A 23,117-nucleotide genomic window follows, 5' to 3' on the forward strand; every position below is an offset into this window, starting at 1 on the left:
AGATCCCGCTATACAACGACCTTCATCGAGATGCTTATTTAATGAAACTTATTTTATATTTAATTTAATATGTCAATAAATATAATCCATATGGGTTGCCTAGCAAATTTCAGTCCAGAGTATGTTTAATTAATATTTAAACAAATCATAAAACTGCTTCACGACTGATTTGAGAGCGACCGCCGATGCGAAAACCGCTGAGTGAGTTTGAAAAGTGAGTTACAGAATCGCAGGGCAGCTCTGGGGTCACCCTATGAACGCAAGATATACTAACAATTTTCCAGCCAGTTAACTTTCTAATATTTAAATAATTTAAATTATGTAAGATTACGCGTGACGACACGAATATCTTCCTTATAAGCTAATGATATGTGCGTGTAATATGTAATCTTCACGAAAATTAATGGTTAGAAAATGTTAATCGCATCGATGTTTTGTACGCACTGTATTTGGATCTCGATATCTTAAACCCATCTATGACGGAACATTTTTATTTACGCTATAGAGAAAATAGTTAATTTTTAAAACACAATAAACAAATGAAAATTCAGTGTATATAAAATAAAATGTGTAATAAAATCATCCGATCTACTACACAAGACAATTTCTTTTGCGAACTAGCGAACATTGGAACCGACTCTCAATGGGGGGCCTTCCCTGTTAAAAGACAGAATTTACTCCTCCCTGAAAGGCCGGCAACGCACCTACCAAAGTGGGTGTCCTTGAGCTGCGATGACTGCCAGGCTCGTTTGCTCTCATATTCTGTATAAAACAACAGATTCTGAGATAGACAAATTGTCCAGATATAAACTTAAATACATTGCTTGCCGATTTGGATTTTGATTCTACAGAAGTCTAGTTGGCATGATTCTAAGGTTGCAAAATCCCAGACACTGCACGCTTACACACAGACACACCTTTTCACATACTCACACACTCACGCATATTTAAGTACAAGATTTTCTGTTTGAAGAGATTTTACATTAACAATTTTTCTTAATTTTCATTTATATATATATTCCTTTTGTTTTAAACATGCACTATGTACTATGGAAGAACTGTAGTATGGGGACTGGCGTTAGATGAATTTTGTTACAACCATATTTTATTATGAATAAAGTTATAATAAAAGTTACAACAATTAAAACGTAAATGGTATATAAGACTGATCACAGGCGCATTTGTTTGTCTATTATCATTAAAACAATTCCGGATTGTCATTATTAATATGATACAATTTTAAAATGACCTTATTCTCAAATATCTTTAAAATATTTCAGTGTTTAAACGTTCTCGTGGCGGCGGGTGCAGCGGGCGACAACAAGCAGTTGTCGTCATACAAGGCGGTCCACTCCTGCGCATGTACTCCCGGAGAAACAAGAGTAAGTTGAAAATATTTAATTATCACAATACATCTTTACAGATTCAAGTAAGTATACAGTCAGTTCTATTGATTCCACTGAGAGTGCTCCAATTGCACGACCTGATTCCGTCATCCCCTGTCAAAACGCTCATCTAGAAGCACGCTGGAGTTTCACTCCTTCGATGTTGACATCCCCGGGTCGGTCACTGCACGATTTGGAGCTTCGTTTCTTGTACCAGCATAAGAGTGTAACTTCTTGCCATCCATCCCCATCCATCTTTCTTAAAGGGTTTAATATGGGTTATTTAAGTGGTTAAATAGGCATCTCCTGTACAGATATGTGCCCTCCAATAGGCCCTATCAGGTGGTATTGTGGTCAAACGTCAATCCAGTTCCATATTTAAAATTCAAATTCGAACTGTTTTCGCACTCCTCTACTGCTTAATTTAAGAATAATAATAAAAAATGTTGTACTTTCGGAGGAATCATTTGATTATTTTTTGTTTTTGAAGAGATTAACGAAGGTATTCCTTTTTTTCTCTGGGTTGCTATCATCAGATTCTGGTTTACTTATTTTAGTACGACCCTTGGGATATCTTCTTTCCAAAAAAATCTGTTCATAAACGACGAAATTATCCGCGAACACACAAACAAAAATATACGGTTGATTTGAGAAATCTCTCTCCTTTTTGATGTCGGTTAGAAAGTCTATCTTAACATTGAAATGTGAATTCCAGTGTGCCCTCTCAAGCTGCATCAACGCGAGCAACCGGTCACCATTCTACCTACACGGACCAGAGCGATGTGCATCAACCCGTGAGCGTCGTGGGTCCGTCTCTTCCACCGTGGGGTCCATCGGCTCATCCAGATCTGGGCCAGCCGATGGTTTGTACGTCAACCCAATGCAGAGAACAGCGCCAGTGGCACAGCACAGCTCCTCGGGAGAGGAAAGCTCAGGTTTGTTTGTATTTGTTCTTGACGATTTTCAATATTTTTTTTAAAGATTTTTTTGAGAAGAGGGAGCGAAGCAGCTGTTTAGAAGTACTGATACAAACATTTTAATCCTCATTCATTCCGTTTCTTGGTGCTACCGTTTTTACCATTCCTTGTAATCATAGTAAAGAATCGACGAATCTAACTACACGCGCAAGCGCGCATTGCTTATCATAAATATTTTTCGCACTCATGCTTTAAAATAAGAAAACTCGTCGTTCGTAATTGTGTTTAAACAGTGAAACAATCGTAAAATGTTTTTCCTCTTCAGTCTAATTAGATAAATGACTGTAATGTACATTTAGTTAATTTGTAACTATTTACACTAAATACCCAACACCAATGTATAAACCGCTAAATAGGAACTAAATCTAAACGATATATACAGCGTGTCCAAGAAGTCGTGGATCAAACGCAACTAGTGGTTAGATGGGGTAGCTGAAGGACTTCTCGTAGAACAATTTTTTGCAGGTGATGACCCCATCTAACCACTAGTTGGGTTTGATCCACGACTCTTTGGCCACCCTGTATATTTGAATTTGTAATGTCCTTAGTATAATTGTAATAATATAAAATGTAGCTTCTAACTAAGCAAAACTAAGTTTTATCTAATAATTCTCTTTGCAGGATGTTCCGCATCAGAAGCAGACACAACAAACTCCGGTGGTTGGTTCTTGCACGGGTCCACCAACACGTCTGGAGCACCTGCAGCTTTGTACCAACGAGTCAGGGACCTGTTCCACACTCGTTCTCCAGGACCGAGGGTCCCTGCTGAAGGTCAGGAGGCTCCCACTATGACAGGTAGCTTTTCGCTTTAAGCTATAGCTCGTTCATTCCTCTTCTACAACCCGAGTCTCCAAGAACTATTGTTTAAATTAAAATTTAACATTAAAAACATATATTTTTACATTAAAAAATATGACCCCAGAAAAAAGAAAAAACTGTTTAACCGGATTGAAGTTATGTATTATTATATATTTACAATTATTTAACATAATTTTAAATTTATCCGACGTTTCGCGTGCTTTACAGCGTGCGTGGTCACGGTGACCATAAAGGTGTAATTATTTATGGTGTCATTAACTGTGTAAAGGTTATGTAAATCAAAGACAATACTAAGATCCCAGAAATTCTTATATGATGAAATATTGTCCAAGAATATCTTCGTAGGTAATGTATAACTGGTAATAAAATTTCCAGAAATCCCTAGGACACGAAATAAACATATATTATTATTAATACATATTTCTTATTATATGTCTTCAAGAATTAAGGAATGAAAATAAATTTTAACGAAGGTGTTTCCGATTAGGGGGCAGTTGCCCCTACCGACGCTCTTGGCTTATACTATAGCTGGTAGCTTAGCAGCTTGTGAACAAAAGTGATAAATTGTATATTTAACAATAAATCATTTTTAGTGAAAGCGGAGGTGCATGGGACCAAGGAGGTGGCTCAGGAACAATCGGACAGCGACAGTGGAGCTGATGCGAATCGAAGAGATCACCATTATGAAGATATCTATTTAGCGAGAGATGAACATCATAGGAAGAGGTATTTTCACTGTTTTCAAGACACCACAATTTCAATTGACAATTGACAAATACTTTCTTACCTAATATTGGGAGTTTTACCAAATCTTAAAAGGCCGGCAATGCACTCGCGAGCCCTCTGTCATTGAGAGTGTTAAGTGATCACTTAACATCAGGTGAGCCTCCTGCCCGTTTGCCCCCGTTCTATAAAAAAAAACGCTGAGAAAAGTTTAAGAGTGAACTTACACTACTATCTGTCAAATAGGATTTTAATTATACTAACGGTAAGATTAAGAGAAAACTGGTGCTTAATATAACTTTCGTTTGTCTTTTTGAAAATCTTTTCTTTAAGTTGTAGCCTTAAAGCCATTCAATTTCCCATTCCATTTCCATCAACCTTATTGACAATTGACAAATTAGGGGTATTAGGAAATTAAAACGTTCTATGAGCTCCCTTCATAGTTAACCAGCCTTGCACCGTATGAAGTACTCATCTCTCTTCTACTATCGCAGAGTATACACAACTTGACAGAAAGAGACAAAACAAACAAACAGTTTTATTAAAAGTTATGCACACTGCAAAACAAAGTGAGAGAGTATGGTGATCAGCCATCTGCGCCCATGACCACTAACGATGTCAACATCAAATTTTTGACGTACCTCCAGACTTTGTGCAGAATCTTACCCTACATAATTGTTACAAGGAGTTACGACAGTTCCTCGCTATAGAAACAAGGAGTGGATGAGGTCCACAGCAGCTTAATACGTACCAAACTAAATGAAATATTTTTCGTTATTAGAAGCAGTTCTCGAGACTCGGGCAGTCACAGCAGACCGGGCAGCGCGGCGTTAGTCGTTGACTATGACAACAAAGATAATGCCACTGACGCGTGAGTTAATAGATTAATTATTAGAAGTGGGAAAGAAGTAGGATTCGTGGGCGCTTCTGTTGTATATGAAAAGCTTTTAAACAAAATATAGATTTTAACAAGTTTTAAACTCTCACCATTCCAGCCTTGCGATTCTGTAACTCACTTTTCGAACTCACACAGCGGTTTTCACTGCAGCGGTCGCGCTTAAATCAGTTTATTGTTTATCAGAATTCCAAATCGTAAAATGACTGCTTTACGACTGATTTGAGCGCGACTGCCGCTGTGAAAACCGCTGTGTGAGTTCGAAAAGTGAGTTACAGTATCGCAAGGCTGAACTCAAAGTAATAAGAATAAACAATATATCAGTGGCCCAACAACCATTTTTTTAGGTCTGGGCCTCAGATTTCAGTATCTGTTTCATGATCATTTGTGAAACTAATAGGAAAGTAGGTGATCATACTGGGATACGCCATCGACTTTTAGAGTCTAAGGCAAGCCAGTTTCCTCACGATGTCTTCACCGTTCGAGCAAATGTTTAATGCGCATCCAAAACGAAAATTTAAACACAAGCGATTAAAAAGAGTGGCGGAGAGTTTATTACCAGTTCTTCTCTGCCGTTCTACTCCTTTGATTTGAGAAGTAAATGTAAACTTAGAAGCATTTATTGTATATTTCTTTTTTGACGTTCATTAGTGTACATTGTGTTACCTACATGAATAAATGATTTTTAACTTTTGAAATGTTTCATCAGAATCTTTAGGTAATCTAAATGAAATAAAGATGCAAATAATGATTATTGACAATACCTAAAGTAGTAGGTACACAAAGGATGAAAAACAATTGATTATCGGAATTGCATCTTGTATGAAACATTAAATTAAGGTAATCAAAAATGAAATAATACTTTATAATTTATAGTCAAACAAACAATTTAGCTGATAATTTTTTTATCTTATTGACTTCTTTTTAGAGGTTAAGGTAATCACACAAATGTTACAATTAAATACGTGTTTGTTTAATGTGTGTCTGGTTAAATTTAAGATATTCTACACTTGTGTCGACTGTTTAAATCCCGACTGGGCACCTATGAATACTAAGTATGACCCTTAAATATCAAAAGTGTATTGGATTTGCTCAGTACAAAAGTGTGTCAGGTAAAAATCACCGGTTTTCCTAAAGAATATTTGCAGATATAAAAAATATGACGAGCAATGTTGGCTTAGTGGCGTCAGCGTACTTTCATCCGAGGGTCGTAGGTTCTATCCCCAGCTGTGCACCAGAGGACGTTCTTTAACTTCTTGGACGCATTTAACATTCGCTCGAACGGTGAAGGAAAACATCTTGGGGAAACCGACATGTCTAGACCCAAAAAGTCGACGGCGTGTGTCAGGCACAGGAGGCTGATCACCTACTTGCCTATTAGATTGACAAATGATCATGAAACAATTTCAGAATTCTGAGGCCCAGACCCAAAGAGGTTGTAGCACCACTGATTTAAAAAAAAAAAAAATATGACAAAGGCTTAAAGCGTTTAACACTGGATATTCACCTCACTAAATAAAATAATAATTTTGTTTTTTTATAACTTAACTATCCTGAATTGTTTCTTTAATACCATTTTTTACCACAGCTCAAACAAAAACTACGAAGAGGTCTCACCACCACCTTTGGAGACACAGACCAAGTCTACCATTGCCACCAAGTTAGCAGCGCTAACACACAAAGCACAGACCTTTGTAAGTATTAAATTTAAAAACCGTATAATGTTTTAAATTTCACATTATACTAGATTTTCTACCAACAATATATTCTCCTATACATAATTTTCCCGTATTATTAGATTATTTATCTACGTATGTGATGCTTGAATTAAAAACAATAAATATGTATTGATACTTCACTATCATTTTAATGGTTGACTTTAATTAAAACAATACAATATAAATTCCTCGATACAAATAAAACACAAAGTCACTTTCGCATAATATCGTTTTTATTTAATCATGGCGAGTATTACGGAGCCAAAAATATATTACGTTACAGCACATAGTTTGGCCGAAAACTGTTACTAGCGATTTTATTAAATATTGTATATTTAACGAGTTATTTAAATAAGAAGCCATTGGCGTTTACTTCTTTTTTTTTGCGAAACACTGTATAGAACTATCTCATCTCACGCGAACTTCAGGCATTCGTTTGGTTCACTTGTCACTAGAGTGGGGGAAGGGAGACGCGCGGGTCAAATCACGAATTTTGCTGGCATAATGCGCGCACTTAACAAGAGGGTTTAAACAATATGTTTATTTGTAGTTAATTTTATTAATATAATGTGTTAATTAGGTTTTGTAGTATCAGTAGATCATGATAAGATATATAAAAAAAATTGATGTCTAGTGATGATTCTGAATCATTTGCAAGATTTTGCGTCATTATTTTATCAACAAGATAAAGCCTCCGGAAAATTTAAAAATGAATATATTAGTGCACTGTTTTCAGAGAATGATAAGAATATTTGAATACTAATTACCAAATTTTTTGATAAGTATTACATCATTTTAAGTGAAACGAAGTCAACATTAAATTATTCAAGGATATCAATTTAAATAAATGTGAAATCGTTGTTACTTATTTTTATTGTTAAAAAAAAGAATTTTAATATATTTGCCATGACGATTCCAATTATGTTTTAATTTGAATATCTTTTGTTTTCGCATTAGTTAAAATTATTTGAACATAACTCAGTGCCTGTATACTTAAAAGTATATAATGGTACATAATATGTAATTATGACACATTAACATAATTTGTATGTTTCAAAGTGCATTCAGGCCATTTATCAAGGAAGGCACATAATAATTATAGGAGAGGAGGATGAATCAAAATAGTTTTAAAAACAGGAAAAAAATATTCCTTTGTGATGTGTGTGCGCTGCTGAACGGTGAAAGTTACGCAAAAATAATGTATAAGGGACGTTTTCCTGTTGTTTTTTTAAGCCAGCCTTGAATGAAAGCATAATATTATAACTATAAAAAAATTTCGGCAATTAAATTTGATCGAAAACAATAATTTCCAAAGCTAAAACCCCTTATCGAAAAATAAGATATGTATTACAAATATATAGTCTTGAAAACTGTACTTTTCGTGTATGAATGTCGTAGAAAATAATTTAATAACTCCACAAAAAATTGGCCATGTACCACGCGCAAGAATCATTCATTAACGCGAATGAAACCGCAGGTCACAGTTAGTTAAATAAAACGAAAGTAAATATTTAATTATTTATTTTAAAATTCAATGACAATTTAAATAAATGTAGCAATATTTTTATCTTTTCTTGGAAGAGAGTCTTTTAATTAAGTGTAGGGTAACAGTTTTTTTTCAGTGAATTAAAAACGTCTTCGCTGAATAAATTTTGTTTACATAGATTACAGACCGATTATTAGACACAGAATAATTTTAATTGTTTTAAAATTATTTTGTTGCTTTACTTAAAATTTAATGAACAATTATCTTTATTATGCCAATTTTTATACCTATAATCCTTGCTTAATTTCTAAATCGCCACTTAAGGCCACAGCCTCGATCTCCACAGCAGCATTCATCGGTAACTTAGCAACTTGGTAACAGGCACGCGCCGGCGCATTTTCCGGAAAATATTCCGCATACACTTTGTTCACGTCGGCGAAGTCGTCTAAATTCGCCAACAAAATGGTCGTTTTCACAACACCAGCTAAAGACGAACCGCCGGCTTTTAATATATGCTTCAAATTCTCCAATGCCTGCTTAGTCTGGGCAGCAGCACCAGACACGAGTTTTGTGTCTGGTGTGGCCCCTAAAACACCAGATACATACAAAGTATTGTTCGCCAATACAGCCTGGCTGTATGGACCCACAGGCTTGTATATGTTGGGTGAAGATATAATGGTCTTCGTAACTTTTGCGATTGATTTGCTCATTTTGCACGGCTGGTTTCAATTAAATTCAAATGAGTACTGAACTAGTGATAATTACTTGTAGTGTTGTTCATATTATATCAGTTTTAGTTTTGGTTAGATTTATTATTTATTTTATTAATTATTATTACTTTTGAAAAACACGTGTGAAAATAACAGCTAACCAGATTCATGTAACATCCTCACAATCGAAATGCCCGCAATATAGCAGCAGACAACTCACGAGGGGACGTTTTATGTCGAAGAAGTCACATAGGTCTGCGAATATATTTCTAATGTTAACATAAATAGGAATATAACATAGCAAGAGAAAACTACCATATTAGTAAATGGAGTTGGTGAAAACGTTCACCAAGTCGTTTTGTCATGACAGTTTTATTGTAAACACGATACAGTAAACAGGACCTTTAAACGATGAGCATAAACGTAAGATCTAGTAGTATTAACATTAATCAGAAATTATTTAGATACAATATCAAAAATTCAAAACTCAAACTCAAAATACCTTTATTCATATAGGTAAACAAGTACACTTACGTTCGTCAACAGATAAGATGTTAAATTGATTCTAAATTTACATTTACTACCAGTTCGCAAGTCAAGTGCGTAGAGTGGGCAAGAAATTCTCCGTCCCTATTTCTAATCGCCAAGTTTTGAGTCATCCAAATTGTTTGAACTGGAGCAATTCCCGTTGGAACGAATGTTCTCACATAGACAGAAAGTCCAGTGGTGCAGCTGAGATCGAACCTACGCCCTCAAGGATGAGAGTCGCACGTTGTGCCAATATTTTCTTTATTGTTTTAATTTATACAATACGCATTTAGTGTTATATAACTATAAAAACGTGTATACGTTTGACCTTGTTATTTTAAGAGTATGTCAAACGTATTAGAAATACTAGTTTGTCCCAACACTAGCAATGACTTCACAGTTTAAGGTTATCGACTATATTTTTGACTCGATTGTTTTGATAACGAAGTGACACTAGTGGATAAAATGTTGCTATTCGTTAAAATCATTGTACTGTTCCTGGGTTAAGGAGATGCTTTAAATATAGAGGAAATATGCTCACTCTATATTTTCCATATAACAAAAGAATAAATGCAAATTAATAAAATGTTAATTGCTATGAATGTTAAATGGTTGTTATGAAAATGTTGAAGAGAGTGCCTGCGTCTGGCTATACTCACGGGGCGTAACTCCGACGATATAGGTAATCGCCACGCTTATTAAACTAAAAAGCCTGAGAGCAAAATGTACAGCCTTGGCTCGTACATACTCCCACAGACAAGAGTGCAAGTCGATGTTGCCATTACTTTCCACAAAATTAACCGCTCATATTAATTTTACCTAAATTAACGAACCAGCACAATGCTTTTTATGAATTTTGTGTTCGACAAGTTAACATAATATCATAATTATAATTTAGGAAAAATTATCGCAATTAATATTTCGAGCAAGTTATAAATGAATACTTGATATTATGCAGCAAAATACTCCCATCTATATACAACCACCAATATTGAAGTCTTGATTGGTTTAAGCTATCACGGAATATGTATACGTATACACACCTTCACATGCATAGTCTCACACCACCACACAGCGCAGCCGAATTAGGTATTACGTATTTCATATATCATAAACTACCCACAGATATAAAAAAATATTCTATCAATTCATTCAAATCGAAGCTAAGTGAATATTTTAGACAAAATTACTTTTAAATTAATTTCTCATAATTACTTTTATATATATATATCTTTGGCTATATGTTTAGTATAATTGTTTTTTTGTTGTATATAAATTATTATTATAGATTGCGAAATTAATAAATATTATACTTTTACGCTACATTCAGTTGCCAAAACATAGTTGGAGGTCTAAGGTTCGGTTGCTGACGAAATAATAGTTGTTTAAACACAGAGCCTATCGCTTGCCTTTATATCTGTGTCATATGCCCCAATGGGAACTTAGTGAAACTACCAGAGGGGTAATTATAATTGTATCGCAGGCAAGTCGTATATCATCAGCAGCAGGAAGCCGTCGCGCATCAGTATCAGATGATACAGTCGTGGTGCAAGCCTCTGCATCATCAGGGGTGTCATCTGGGGGTAGTTCTGGGGATGAAGCTCCACCGCCTCCTCCGCCGCCGCCGCCACCTGTAGTTCTGGAGGAACCAGCGCTGAAGCCATCGGAGTTGAGGAGTAGGCTTGGTATGTTAAAGTTGTGTTTTTTAATCGATTAGGTACTAGGTCGTTAACTAGGTCTAGCAAAAGTGCTAGATTTGGTAGCTTTCTCTTAATTCAGCGTTAGATATGGCCGCTTTTGCTCCTCTCAACACCTATGCAATAAAAAAAGGGCCGAAAAATGCAAGATTCCGCTAGATCTGAGATGAGCACTTTACGACAGTTTCGTCAAGATTTTTTTTAATAGCGGACAAATGGGCAGGAGGCTCACCTGATGTAAATACTGCCCATAGACACTCCCAATGTAGATGGCCTTTTAAGTCGTTAAGAATGGGTACGCTCTTTTCTTAAAGGACCCTAAGTCGAAGTTGAAAAGGTGGGAGCTTGTAGTTTAATGTTTATCAGAATGCCAAATCATAAAATGACTGCTTCACGACTGATTTGAGAGCGACCGCCGATGCGAAAACCGCTGTGTGAGTTCGTGAAGTGAGTTACAGAATCACAGGGCTGGTTCGGAAATACTTCAGTCGACAGCTGGTTCCACATAGTTTCACGCGGCAAAAAATCACGTCAATGCGATAATTTCAATGACTTTCAATACAATTTGTATTAGGCGGTCGGCATCAGTTGTTTATTTACAGAAAGTTGAATAGAATCAATAATATCGAATTGCCACTTTCTGTGCTTTCACAATTCAGTCTTTGTACGAAATAAGACATTACTGCATTGAGTAATTACACCTGTACTAACTCCGTCGAAATTCATTTCGAAATTAAAAACGCCGATGTTTCCTACAATACTTATTTGGCGTAACAAGATAAAAATCTTTTCAAAAATGTTATTTTACGTTTGTAGGAAAAACTACACTAACAATAGAAAAAAAATACTCTCATCATTTTTCCCTAACGCGCTAAAAGAAGTATAACGTCACAAAAACTAAAATGTTGTCTATAGCTAACTTCAGAAAAGAAGTATAACTTCAAAAACCTGTTAATACCACTAAATAATAAGTATGAATAGCTGTAACTGATTTTCATCATCATTAGTCGAGGCAGATAAGAAAGATAAGAAATTCCACCTGCATTACATCGACGTCCGTTGTTCCACATCTGAGCGTTTTTTTAAGCAGTTGCCGCGCACCACTACCATAGATATTTCCGAACCAATTCGACTTAGAGTCCTTTGAACATACCAATTCTTAAAAGGCTGGCAATGTACTGGTCAGCCTTCTGGTAGTGTAATTGTCCATGGGCGGCGTTAATATGGCAATCGGTGCACTTGCAATGAATATCTGGGCTTGCCTTACCAGTGCGGTTTTAAGTGTTGCCAGTGGAATAACATGAGAATGACCTTTATATTTAAGTAGGTACTTTCGTATCGATGTTCCCACCCTTGCCTCACTGAAAAGCTGTGGTCACCAGGTTAGGCTTCGCGGTCGTTGTGGGTGCATAGGACTCAACTACGCCAAATGTGCGTGCAATATTTTGTCATTAATTAACTTTAATTATATTTGTAATTATTCTAAATATTTCTTTTTAAATGATATATATATCTTTCGAACGATTTAACTCAACAACGAAAGTTATTAAATTGGTAATGTACCGGTGACCCAGCTGGGGCTTTCCTCAACAGCTACGACTCGCAGTACAGCGAGGAACAATACTGCCTCTGGGTCCTTTTTCAATTTATATTTATCTATATTTAATTTTTGTTATTAATTTAAATTTAACTTCTTGACACGAGCCTAGTGAGAAGATGAAAAAAGAAAAAACCATACGAGTAAGCGTAAGTGTGCGTTTTAAGTGCTAAACAGTGGTAAGTGGTAAAAATAGTACACAAGAACAAAGTGTCTTCCCTTTAATAGAGGCTGTAAGAAGTGATATTGGACACTTTCTTATGTTAAATATCCGTATTAGTAAATGTTAATATTTTATTTACAATCAAGTATACAGTTTACAATTTTCTTAACCTACAAAGTAATAAAAAAGAAAATAAAAACAAATTTAAAAAGTTTGGTCCCTGTGGCAGTGTACCTTTAACTTATTAGTTGAGCCAGGAAAGTGCCAGCACTGGGGTCACCCGTACTATCTACTAGGACAACTTAAATATTAATTAAGCACCTGTGCACTTGAACCCCACGGCCCAAGAGTCTCTACTCCAAAGGGAACAATTTTTTGCTTGTCCGAAATTAAATAGTAAATTAGGTTAGACTTAAATTACTTATTAGTAGATTAAGGCTAGATCGTAAAGTTCCACGATGTCTCACAGAAAAAAATAAATACAGATGGGAAAATTACTCATTATAGGTGCTATGGACACAAGTGAAGTCTCGCACTTGCGTTGACGGTCTTTTATTAATGGGTAAAATCTACTTACAGCAATAATTTACTAAAAGCTTAGTTGTAAATGTTGCACATATGGAGGTCAAGTATTCTGCTGTTTCTTAGGTGCGAAAGCCCTAGTAAGCAATAGATTTCCTACGTGTTGTAGTATATTTGTAAAAAACGTTTCGTCAAAATTTAAGAGAAATGTACTATTGTGATATATGGTATTCTGTAATTAAATTCGCTTTCTACATTTAATGGGTTGTTAGTGCCGTTCTGTTTGCCTTTCGAAGTGTATGTAAAATAAAAGTTTTATTTAAATTAGTTTTACTTTCATTTCTCAGTTCAGTTTTAACTGACGAGTTTTGTTTTAATTGTGACGTTGAATAATATTAATTAAAATTTAAATATTTATTTTCGACACACAAATAAACAGTATTTACAATATTCTTATCCTACATAATAATAATTATAAATTGATAAATAGAAAATTAAAACAATTTTAAAAAGTTTGGTCCCTTTTAACGCTGGCAGCTTAAAGCACTAACAATGCACGTACAATACTTGCATTGCTTGCACTACATAATTAAAAAAACAGAGAAAAAAGTAAAATAACATTAATTTATTTATTATTTATAATCTAAAAATTTTTAACAACTAAATACTATTAAACAGTAATACAACGTTTTAATATAACATTATAGTTACGTTTCTGGTATTGTTTTTATATTATAGCAAACGGGCAGGAGGCTAACCTGATGTTAAATAATACCGCCGCTCATGGCCATTGCCAGATGGCTCGCAAGTGCGTTGCCGGATTTTTAATTATTCATCCGCATTCGGTCGTAGCGTTATTTAGATGATACGAACTAATTGTTCAATACGAACCATGTGATTAGTGCATTTAGAAGCAAACAAATATTTCTAAGCTTCTTATGTGAACGAATAGACTATATTTACAAATTTTAAAGCAATTTAACAAAAACAGTCAACTGTATAATAGTCGACTTGTTTGAAATTTGTATAGATTTTTTTGCTTTCAAATTTAGTTTTTACATAAATAATAATTATTATTGCAACAAAAACTACAGAGAAATTCTATTCAAATATTCTGATTAATTAATATATGTACTACATTAGTAACAATCTCAAAATTTTAGTTAGAACATTAGTTTCATTAGGTTTTTAAATGATTGTTATCGACATTACGCATATCAATTGTTGCATTGAACGCACCATTCATATTCATTATTCACAATTTCTACTCCCCTGCCGACCATACCGATAAAATATTCAAATCTCACGCATACGCATTCTTACAAATTTTCTAATACGTCACGGAAATGAACCGCTATAATTACATAAATAATATTAAGATCCTTAAAAATACAGGAAATTTTATCGCTATTCAATAAAAGTCAACGCGCACTTTCTCTCCCCCCTAACGGTGAATTGTTGCAGGGGGGCGTCGCGACTCGACGTGCGCAGACGACGACCGACCGCGTTGCCCGAACCTCGTGAACAAGCAGCCGGCTCTGCCGTTCGTGCCACCCGCGTTCCCTCACAACGCGCCCGACAGACTTATCAAACCCTCGGAGTATTTGAAGACAATCACGGCGCCCTGCAAGAGGGATGAAGGCGCGGCGGAGGCGCGCCCTCCCCCGCCGCCGCCCGCGCCCCAGCCTATCCCGCCGCCACCCCCGCAGCCACCCTTAAACAATCAACAACAACCCTTGGCGGTGATCAGCAGCGCCGAACTTTCAGCTGTGAGGCTCAAGACAACAGTGACCAAGTCGGTATCGGCACCTCCGACTCGGTCGTTGAGCCTGCAATGCTTGCCTAGCGCTGCGGAAATATATAAAAACGCAAAAACGGACCTGATAGAAGAATTGAAGATGTCCAAGGATATAACGGGGATTAAGAAGTTGAAGGTGGAACGAGCGAGACGCGAGAGCCTGCAAGACAAGGAGACGTTTACGGAGTTCACAAAACGATTCACAGCGGATAATTTTGTTGATCAGGTGAGTGCTTTTTCTGTAAACAATAATACAGTAAAATTTATACGTCATGCTTCAGTTACAGTCCCCGTAGCTTACTTGTTCACGCATCAGTAATGAACGGACAGGTCTTTGGGTTTGATTAAGATGTACAAGCAAACGTAAAACAAATCTGTAGAATTTTAATTGTCAATTTTATCAACTATTATTAAAAAAAGGTTGTCTTGCTATACTTTAAAACTGCGCCCGTGAAAATCTTTCGTGAAATGTTATTAAAAACTTTATAATTCCGCCAAATATGAATATTCCGTCCGATTAGGCTGAATTAAGAGTTACGCTCAATTATCTTTCTTGTTGCGTGTCTTGTTGTTAATAGTGAATGTATAGACAACTATAACGGATATATATTTCACGTTAAAATCTTTATTAAACGTGCTCTGTACTCGCTAATTGGATGTAATATCGTCTGTAATTATGACTACATTATAGTGTTTGGCTTCAATATTACAATATATATTACTGCTTTTATATTATTTATAATTCACACTCAATTATAATTAAAATTATTTGGGAAAAAAACCTGTCACGTTGTAGTAAAAATCTAATATATAAAATTCTCGTGTCGCGGTGTTTGTGGTTAAACTCCTCCGAAACGGCTCGACCAATTCTCATGAAATTTTGTGTGCATATTGGGTATGTCTGAGAATCGGACAACATCTATTTTTCATCCCCCTAAATGTTAAGGGTAGTCCACCCCTAAATAATTTTTTTTTGAATTTTTGGATATTTTTTTCTGTTTTTATTTTTTTATGGTACAGCATTAAAAAATACATACAACCCCTAACTTTCACCCCTCTACGATCAACCCCTATTTTTTTATTATAAATGATATACATGGTAAAACGACGTTTGCCCGGTCAGCTAGTATATTTTATAACTTTTTACTATCAATCAAATATAAAGAAGGTTCTAATTATCCGTCTTAGAAATATCAAAGATTTTCTGAGAAATTGCAGTTGCATCCGCACGGTCGACCCAGTGGCACACATACCCCCCCACTGTTTAATGCCCGTGAAAGATGACTGGCTTTTTTGACCAAATTGTTTTAGGTTGATGGAATATGCGATTCTTTTGTTTTTCCTTAAGTATTTATAAGACCACCCACTACGCTAATGGAACACGCAAAGCATGTTAGCGGGGTATCTGAAATAATAGGGAAATGTGCCAGTAATAATGTGATAAAGATTTGTTCTTTTAAACAACACTTCGCTTTATGTAATGGCGGGCTTTTTTTCTATAAAAACGTCAAGAAGTTGTAGAGTTATGTTCGAGATGTCAAATGCACGCCATTATTTATGTGCAATGTACAAGTATACCACAGATAACAGGAACGCAAATGCCAGTGTAATCTGTGATCGAAATTTTGTCCTCCGGAATGCTTGAGACAAAATCACTTAAAGCCGGGTCCACATTTGTAGCATTTCGGTGTATCGTATCTCCGTTGCGTGGCTTCGGCGCGTATCATGATCGTTAGTTTGGACGCAAAATGATACCCGTTTATGATACATGCCGTATCGGATACGGCCCGATCCGCACTAAGCGCGTATCTTGATACACCTCGTATCCGATACGCGTATCACGATCGGTGGTATGGACGTATTTTGACACTGTATCACGATACTGTATCGCGATACGATACTTGATACACCCCGAACCATCCTGTGTCGGTTTTTTCGCGATCATCAAAGGGAATACACAACATCAATGGGTGACATGCGAGTGAAATTTTTGTATTTTCCGCTGGTATGCTGAAATTTGAAATCTCTTATCAATGGTATTCCACCATATTTGTTTCGGTTTCTAAACATTTCCAGCGCCGTCTACGTCTGGATTTAACTTTTTTTTAAATACTATTAATGATAATATAACAGGCGCTAGTCACCGCCAAACTGTGAGCAATTGCTGACGGCTAAACCGTTTGGGAACGAAGTCATGACTGAACCGTACGAGAAGGGAAAGGTGCACTGAAAGACACGCGCATCAGGATACATCGGAAGAAAAGTGAAGCGTCTATATTTGTAAAGTTAAAGCCGATACACTGATATGATACAGCATTTGATAAGTATGGACGCGTTTTTTACAAGATACGCCTTAAATATACGACATGGACAAAATGAGCGTCCATATTTATGATACAGATACGAGATACGATACGACTGATCGTGATACATCAACATGCTACAAATGTGGACCCGGCTTTAGAAAGACGTGACCCACTAACACTAAACAAATTTGTATGGGAATGACATTAGGTCTCGCTTTGTCACGTGACCATTTTCATACAAATTAGTTTGGTGTAAATGGGTAACGCATGTCGAAAAGTGATTTCGTCTTAACCCCCAGCACTAAATATCGATCACAGATTATTAATGTCACAATAACAGAGCACACGACATATTAAAAACCGAATATGTTATAAATTCCAAAGTATTATTTTTGCAAGACGTGATAACGTCTTTAAAATCGTTTTAGTCGGGTGACATGTTCAGAAACTTGTGTCACACCAAAACCTCACGAGCGCGATCGCAGGTATAACGAGAGAGAGACGGACCGATCTCCCGTCTCATCTCGAGCGCTGCCGTGTCATTCCGTGAATGTATGAAGAAAAATGTATATCATAGTCGAATAAGTAAACTTGTCATTTTACACCCGAAATTTATCATCAAAACTGTGAATAAAACGATAGATGTAATTTAAAATTTGAAAAAATTGTTATCTTCATTAATTCCTTACTTCCCAAAAACTTATATCACCAATAAGACGTTATCACGTAAACATCTCGATCGTAAACCTACTTTACAAACAACCAATATTTTTTTTTAGCGTTTATAGAACGACATACCCAAATAGAAAAGCCAGTTAAATATTCAAGAAACATAAAGGCATTTCTCAACATCAAATAGGCTCATGTAACTTAGTTTAGTGAAGTGTAAAGTGATTTGTAATCGAAAAATGTCTACAACGCGATCAAGGCGACTTACGAAAGTTATTTTTGTTGTAACCTAATTGCGAATTGTAGTGAATTAATAAAGCGAAAAAATGGCATTTTCGCATATTTATAGTATGATGATTAATCATGTGCGCATCTATTACTTAATTGAATGATAAAACGCTTTTAAACAAATCGTCGTAAAAAAAATTAATTTTGGTAATGAATGTTTGAGGTAATTTGAATTTTGTTTGTTACTGATCCGGTAAACGACGTTTTGCCATGTATATTATTTATAATAAAAAATAGGGGCTGATCGTAGAGGGGTAAAAATTAGGGGTTGTAAGTATTTTTGTATGCTGTATCATAAAAAAAATCTAATAATTAAAAAAAATATATAATTTAGGGGGATGAAAAATAGATGTTGTCCGATTCTCAGACATACCCAATATGCACACAAAATTTCATGAGAATCGGTCAAGCCGTGTCGGAGGAGTTTAGGTTTAAAGACTTTATTTCTCAAAAAAGACAAAAAATGTCACTTACATGAGAATAATACTCTAGATAACATAACATCGTAACATTTAACTACAAACACCGCGACACGAGAATTTTATATATTAGATATGAAGCCTTTTTTTCTCTAACCACGATACTGATACGTCAATAAAAGGCGGGCTCGGAAGACAGACTGATTTATTAATGTTCGTAATAGCAGGTAGGCGATAGATGCTACATCTTTCCCCTACAAACCACGAAATACATTTTAAACCACTACAATAGGAATACAAGAAATATTACAAAATTTACATAACCTAGTACTTAATAAACTAAACCAAAATAAAATCTTTAATCATGACAAACTTACTTAACTTATCAACTATTATTTTTAGCTCGCTTTAAAGCACGCAATGCTCGAGCCGATAGTTCCTGAGAGCAACTCGGTGACTCGGACAGGGTCTGTGTTGACTGAGGCTCCACCTGAGACGCTTGATCATCAGATTTGTTGATAGTTTTATTAGGATCACTCTCTTCAGTTGTAACCTCCACCATCTCAGACCCTAGCCCATCATTACCCTCCTGCTCTGAGACAACCGCGGTATTCGTGCGTGACATTGAAAATCTGTTTTTATTTGAAATAATTTGGTCTGCATGTCTACGCCACTCAATACCGTTGCCCAAATCAACTTTATAAGAAACCGGGCCCGTCCTTTTACACACCTTTCCTGAAGCCCATTTCTCCCCTCCTTGCCTATAATCTCTTGCAAGTACTGTTTCTCCAATTTCAAACTCTCGCTGAGCACGCGGTATTTTCGCGAGTTGCCGCTCTTGCTTTTCCCGAACAATGGCGGCCACGTCCGGTCGTATTGCGTCTAAACGGCTACGTAAACGACGCCCTAGCAACGCCACGGCCGGTGAAATGCCAGTTGTGGCATGCTCACAGTTGCGATATTTAAAAAGAAATTTATCGAGAGCTGCGTCAATATTTTCGCCTTCAAAAACTGCCCTTTTAATTGTTTTTTTAACGGTTTTGACTACATTTTCCGCTGCTCCATTACCCTGAGGTCGATAAGGAGCCGAAGTAGTATGTTTAATGCAATTACTTACACAATAAGACTCAAATTCAAAAGAACAAAATGGTGGACCATTATCAGTCACGAGCTGTGATGGTAAACCAAATCTTGCAAAAATATTTCTAAAAACCCTAATTGTAAAAGACGCGCTGGTATTAGTCATTGAAAATACTTCTATCCATTTCGTGTTTGCATCAACAACAATAAGATACCGCCTACCCCCATATTCCGCAAAGTCAGCATGCAAACGATGCCACGGATGTAAAGGAAACTCCCATGGGTGAATTTGGGCTCGAGGTGGCGCATCCAACACGGACCGACACGCCCCACAGTTCCTACAAAGAGTCTCAATATCGCGATCTAAAGTCGCCCAATACACATAGCTCCTAGCTAAACTTTTCATTTTATTTATTCCCAAATGACCCTCATGAATTTCATCCAAAATATTTTTTTGTAAATTCGTTGGAACCACAATTCTATATTTATAAATTATACAACCTTGTTCAACAGCAAAATCATGTTTTCTAGCAAAATATGGTTCTTCACCTTCACAACTCGGATCGCTTGGCCAACCAAAAAAAATATACCGTTTGATTTTACACAAAAAATTATCTCGTTCAGTTTCCCTGGCAATATCTTTATAAGAAATAGGTGAAGAGTCCGCAACCAAATTAAGATAATCTACTGAATCTGCAAATCGACCCTCTTGAGGAAGCGGCAAACGCGACAAAGCATCGGCTGGACCGTTATCCACCGATCGTACAAATTCTATCGTAAAATCATATGCAGCCAAACGTGCTGCCCATCTCTGTAACCGACTTGCTGCAGTCAGAGGAATACCTCCCTTACTGCCAAAAATATATGTCAACGGTTGATGATCCGTACGCAATGTAAAACGTCTTCCAAACAAATATTGATGATGTTTAAAAACACCAAAGACAATAGCGAGCGCTTCCTTGTCTAATTGACTGTAACTGCGTTCCGCCGCATTAAGCGTGCGAGAAACACAGCTTACGGGCCGCTCGACCCCGCCCGGATAGCGGTGCGCTAACACAGCACCCAGCCCATAAGCGCTGCTATCCACTGACAAAACTAACTCTCGACCTTCCTCATAGTGCGCTAAAACCCGTTTACTCAAGAGTGATCGCTTTGCCTTTACAAACGCCTCCTCACATTTCGAATTCCAGTCCCAAGAAGAATTTTTTTTTAATAAATTATGTAACGGTTGCAAAAGAGTACTTAAATTAACAATAAATTTTCCATAATAATTTAACATGCCTAAAAAACTTTTTAATTGAGTTACATTACTTGGCGTGGGTGCATTATTAATAGCTTGTAACTTATCAGGATCTGGTTGCAAACCCTCTTTATTTATAATAAAACCAAGATACTTAACACTATCTTGCAAAAATTTACATTTAGATAATTTGACAGTTAGCCCCATACTACGCAAACGTTCGAGTACAGCCTTAAGATTAGTTATGTGTTCAGTTCTATTCGAGCCTGTCACACAAATATCGTCTAAAAAAACGACACAGCCGCTCACTCCACGCAACGTTTCTTCCATTAATTTTTGAAATTTTTCCGGTATACATGATAAACCATAAGGAGTACGACGATAAGCAAAAGTACCCATATGGGTAGTAATGGCCGTGACCGGCTGTGATTCCTCAGATAAAAGACACTGCTCGTACGCGTGCGTTAAATCTATTTTCGTAAACTGCTCCCCCCCTCTTAAATTAGCAAATAATTCATCAATTCGTGGTAATGGATAAAAATCTCTTTTTAATTTGGGATTCACAGTAATTTTATAGTCCCCACAAATACGTATCTCCCCATTTTTTTTAACTACTGGTACGATTGGGGTCCCAAAATCAGAGTACTCCACCCGATAAATGGATCCGTCTGCCTCAAGACGCGCTAGCTCGTTCTCAACTCGAGCGCGAAGTGCTAGTGGCACCGGTCTCGCTCGCACATAAACCGGTTCGTTATCGCAAAGTTGTAATTGAATAGTTTTCTTACATGTGCCCAACTTATTACAAAAAACTTCTGGAAATTCCTTGCTTAATCTATTCACAAAAGAATCTTCCGCTATTTCATTAAGATAAATTTCTTTAATATTCAACGCACGTAACCATTCTCGTCCTATTAAAGGTCTAGCACCTTCTTTTATAATATATAAACGTAATGATTTAACTTCCACGTCGCCCAAACGTACATTTACCTCAATGTAACCCAAAGACTCGATCTGAGTACCTGAATAAGAACGTAAGATTATGCCATCCCTTATAATTACTTTATGACAAAAAAATCTATTATACATTTCTTCACTTATTGCTGATATACGACTTCCCGTGTCTACTTCGCATCGAATTAAATTACTGTCTATAAAAACCTTTATAAAATAAGGTTCGTTACCCTGACTGCTCAACTTCAAATTAAATAACTCAACATCAGATTCGTCCGACACAAAGTTCTGTCGACTATCACTACCACGCACTTGTTTGCACATCACTTTTAAATGACCCCGTCGGCCACACTCATCACAATTGTATTGCTTAAAACGACACTTATCCGCTATGTGCGCCTTGCCACAGCGCCAGCATGAAACACCAGAACCTGAAGTCCCCGCGCTTCCACCTGCTGAACGCACAGCAACACCAGCGCCCTTGGCGCTCGGTATGTAGGTCGTGCGCGGCTGTTGGCTGCCCACACGGCCACCGCCACGCGCGTAATGCAAGCCCTCGCTCACCTGACCGCCTGTTGTTCCTGATGCCTCATTCACCGATGCCCGTGTGGATCCACTGACCTCTGCGTGCCGTTCAGCCGCCTCCAATGCCAGTGCCAGTTCCACAGCCTCTTTATACTGTATCTTTTTCTCGGCAAAAATTCGAGATCGCATAGCATCATTCGCCAGACCCGATACAAATTGATCCCGAAGATTTTCTTCCAACGTTGAGCAAGATGAACACTTGCCGAAATTACATGAAGAGGCCAAGTGTTTAAGGGCCTGCAAGTAGTCGGTTAAAGACTCCCCATTTTTTTGCCGTCGCAAACGAAACACGTGCCGTTCCGCGATTTCGGACCTCTGAGGTTCTAAATGTTCTGTTACTAATTTGACTAACTCATCAAATGTCGAATCCTCAGGAAATCCTGGTGCACAAAGATCACACATGAGCATATATGTTTCTTCTCCGACCACGGTCACCAACATACTAACTTTTAATTCTTCGCTAATGTTATTTAATTTTATAAATTGTTTTACACGCCGAATATACGCTGGCCATTGCTTGGAACCCAAATTAAATGATTCAATTTTCCCAATCGACATTTT

At 36.7% G+C, this 23,117-nt stretch overlaps 1 protein-coding gene across 9 annotated transcripts in view; it reads left to right on the forward strand.

Annotated features, from left to right (window-relative positions):
- Nucleotides 1-23,117, forward strand: part of LOC125060642 (espin) — a 102,318-nt gene that overhangs the window by 67,888 nt on the left and 11,313 nt on the right. For 8 of the 9 annotated variants that reach the window (XM_047665625.1, XM_047665629.1, XM_047665626.1 and 5 more), the window contains 8 exons: nt 1,281-1,382; nt 2,101-2,320; nt 2,984-3,157; nt 3,775-3,907; nt 4,686-4,775; nt 6,388-6,493; nt 10,725-10,926; nt 14,685-15,244. In XM_047665625.1, coding sequence (XP_047521581.1) covers nt 1,281-1,382; nt 2,101-2,320; nt 2,984-3,157; nt 3,775-3,907; nt 4,686-4,775; nt 6,388-6,493; nt 10,725-10,926; nt 14,685-15,244 — 1,587 coding nt within the window. The remainder of the gene's footprint in view (nt 1-1,280; nt 1,383-2,100; nt 2,321-2,983; nt 3,158-3,774; nt 3,908-4,685; nt 4,776-6,387; nt 6,494-10,724; nt 10,927-14,684; nt 15,245-23,117) is intronic. The other variant, XM_047665624.1, reaches the window with a different exon arrangement.

This window comes from Pieris napi, chromosome 22 (assembly GCF_905475465.1).
Source record: "Pieris napi chromosome 22, ilPieNapi1.2, whole genome shotgun sequence".
NCBI lineage: Eukaryota > Metazoa > Arthropoda > Insecta > Lepidoptera > Pieridae > Pieris > Pieris napi.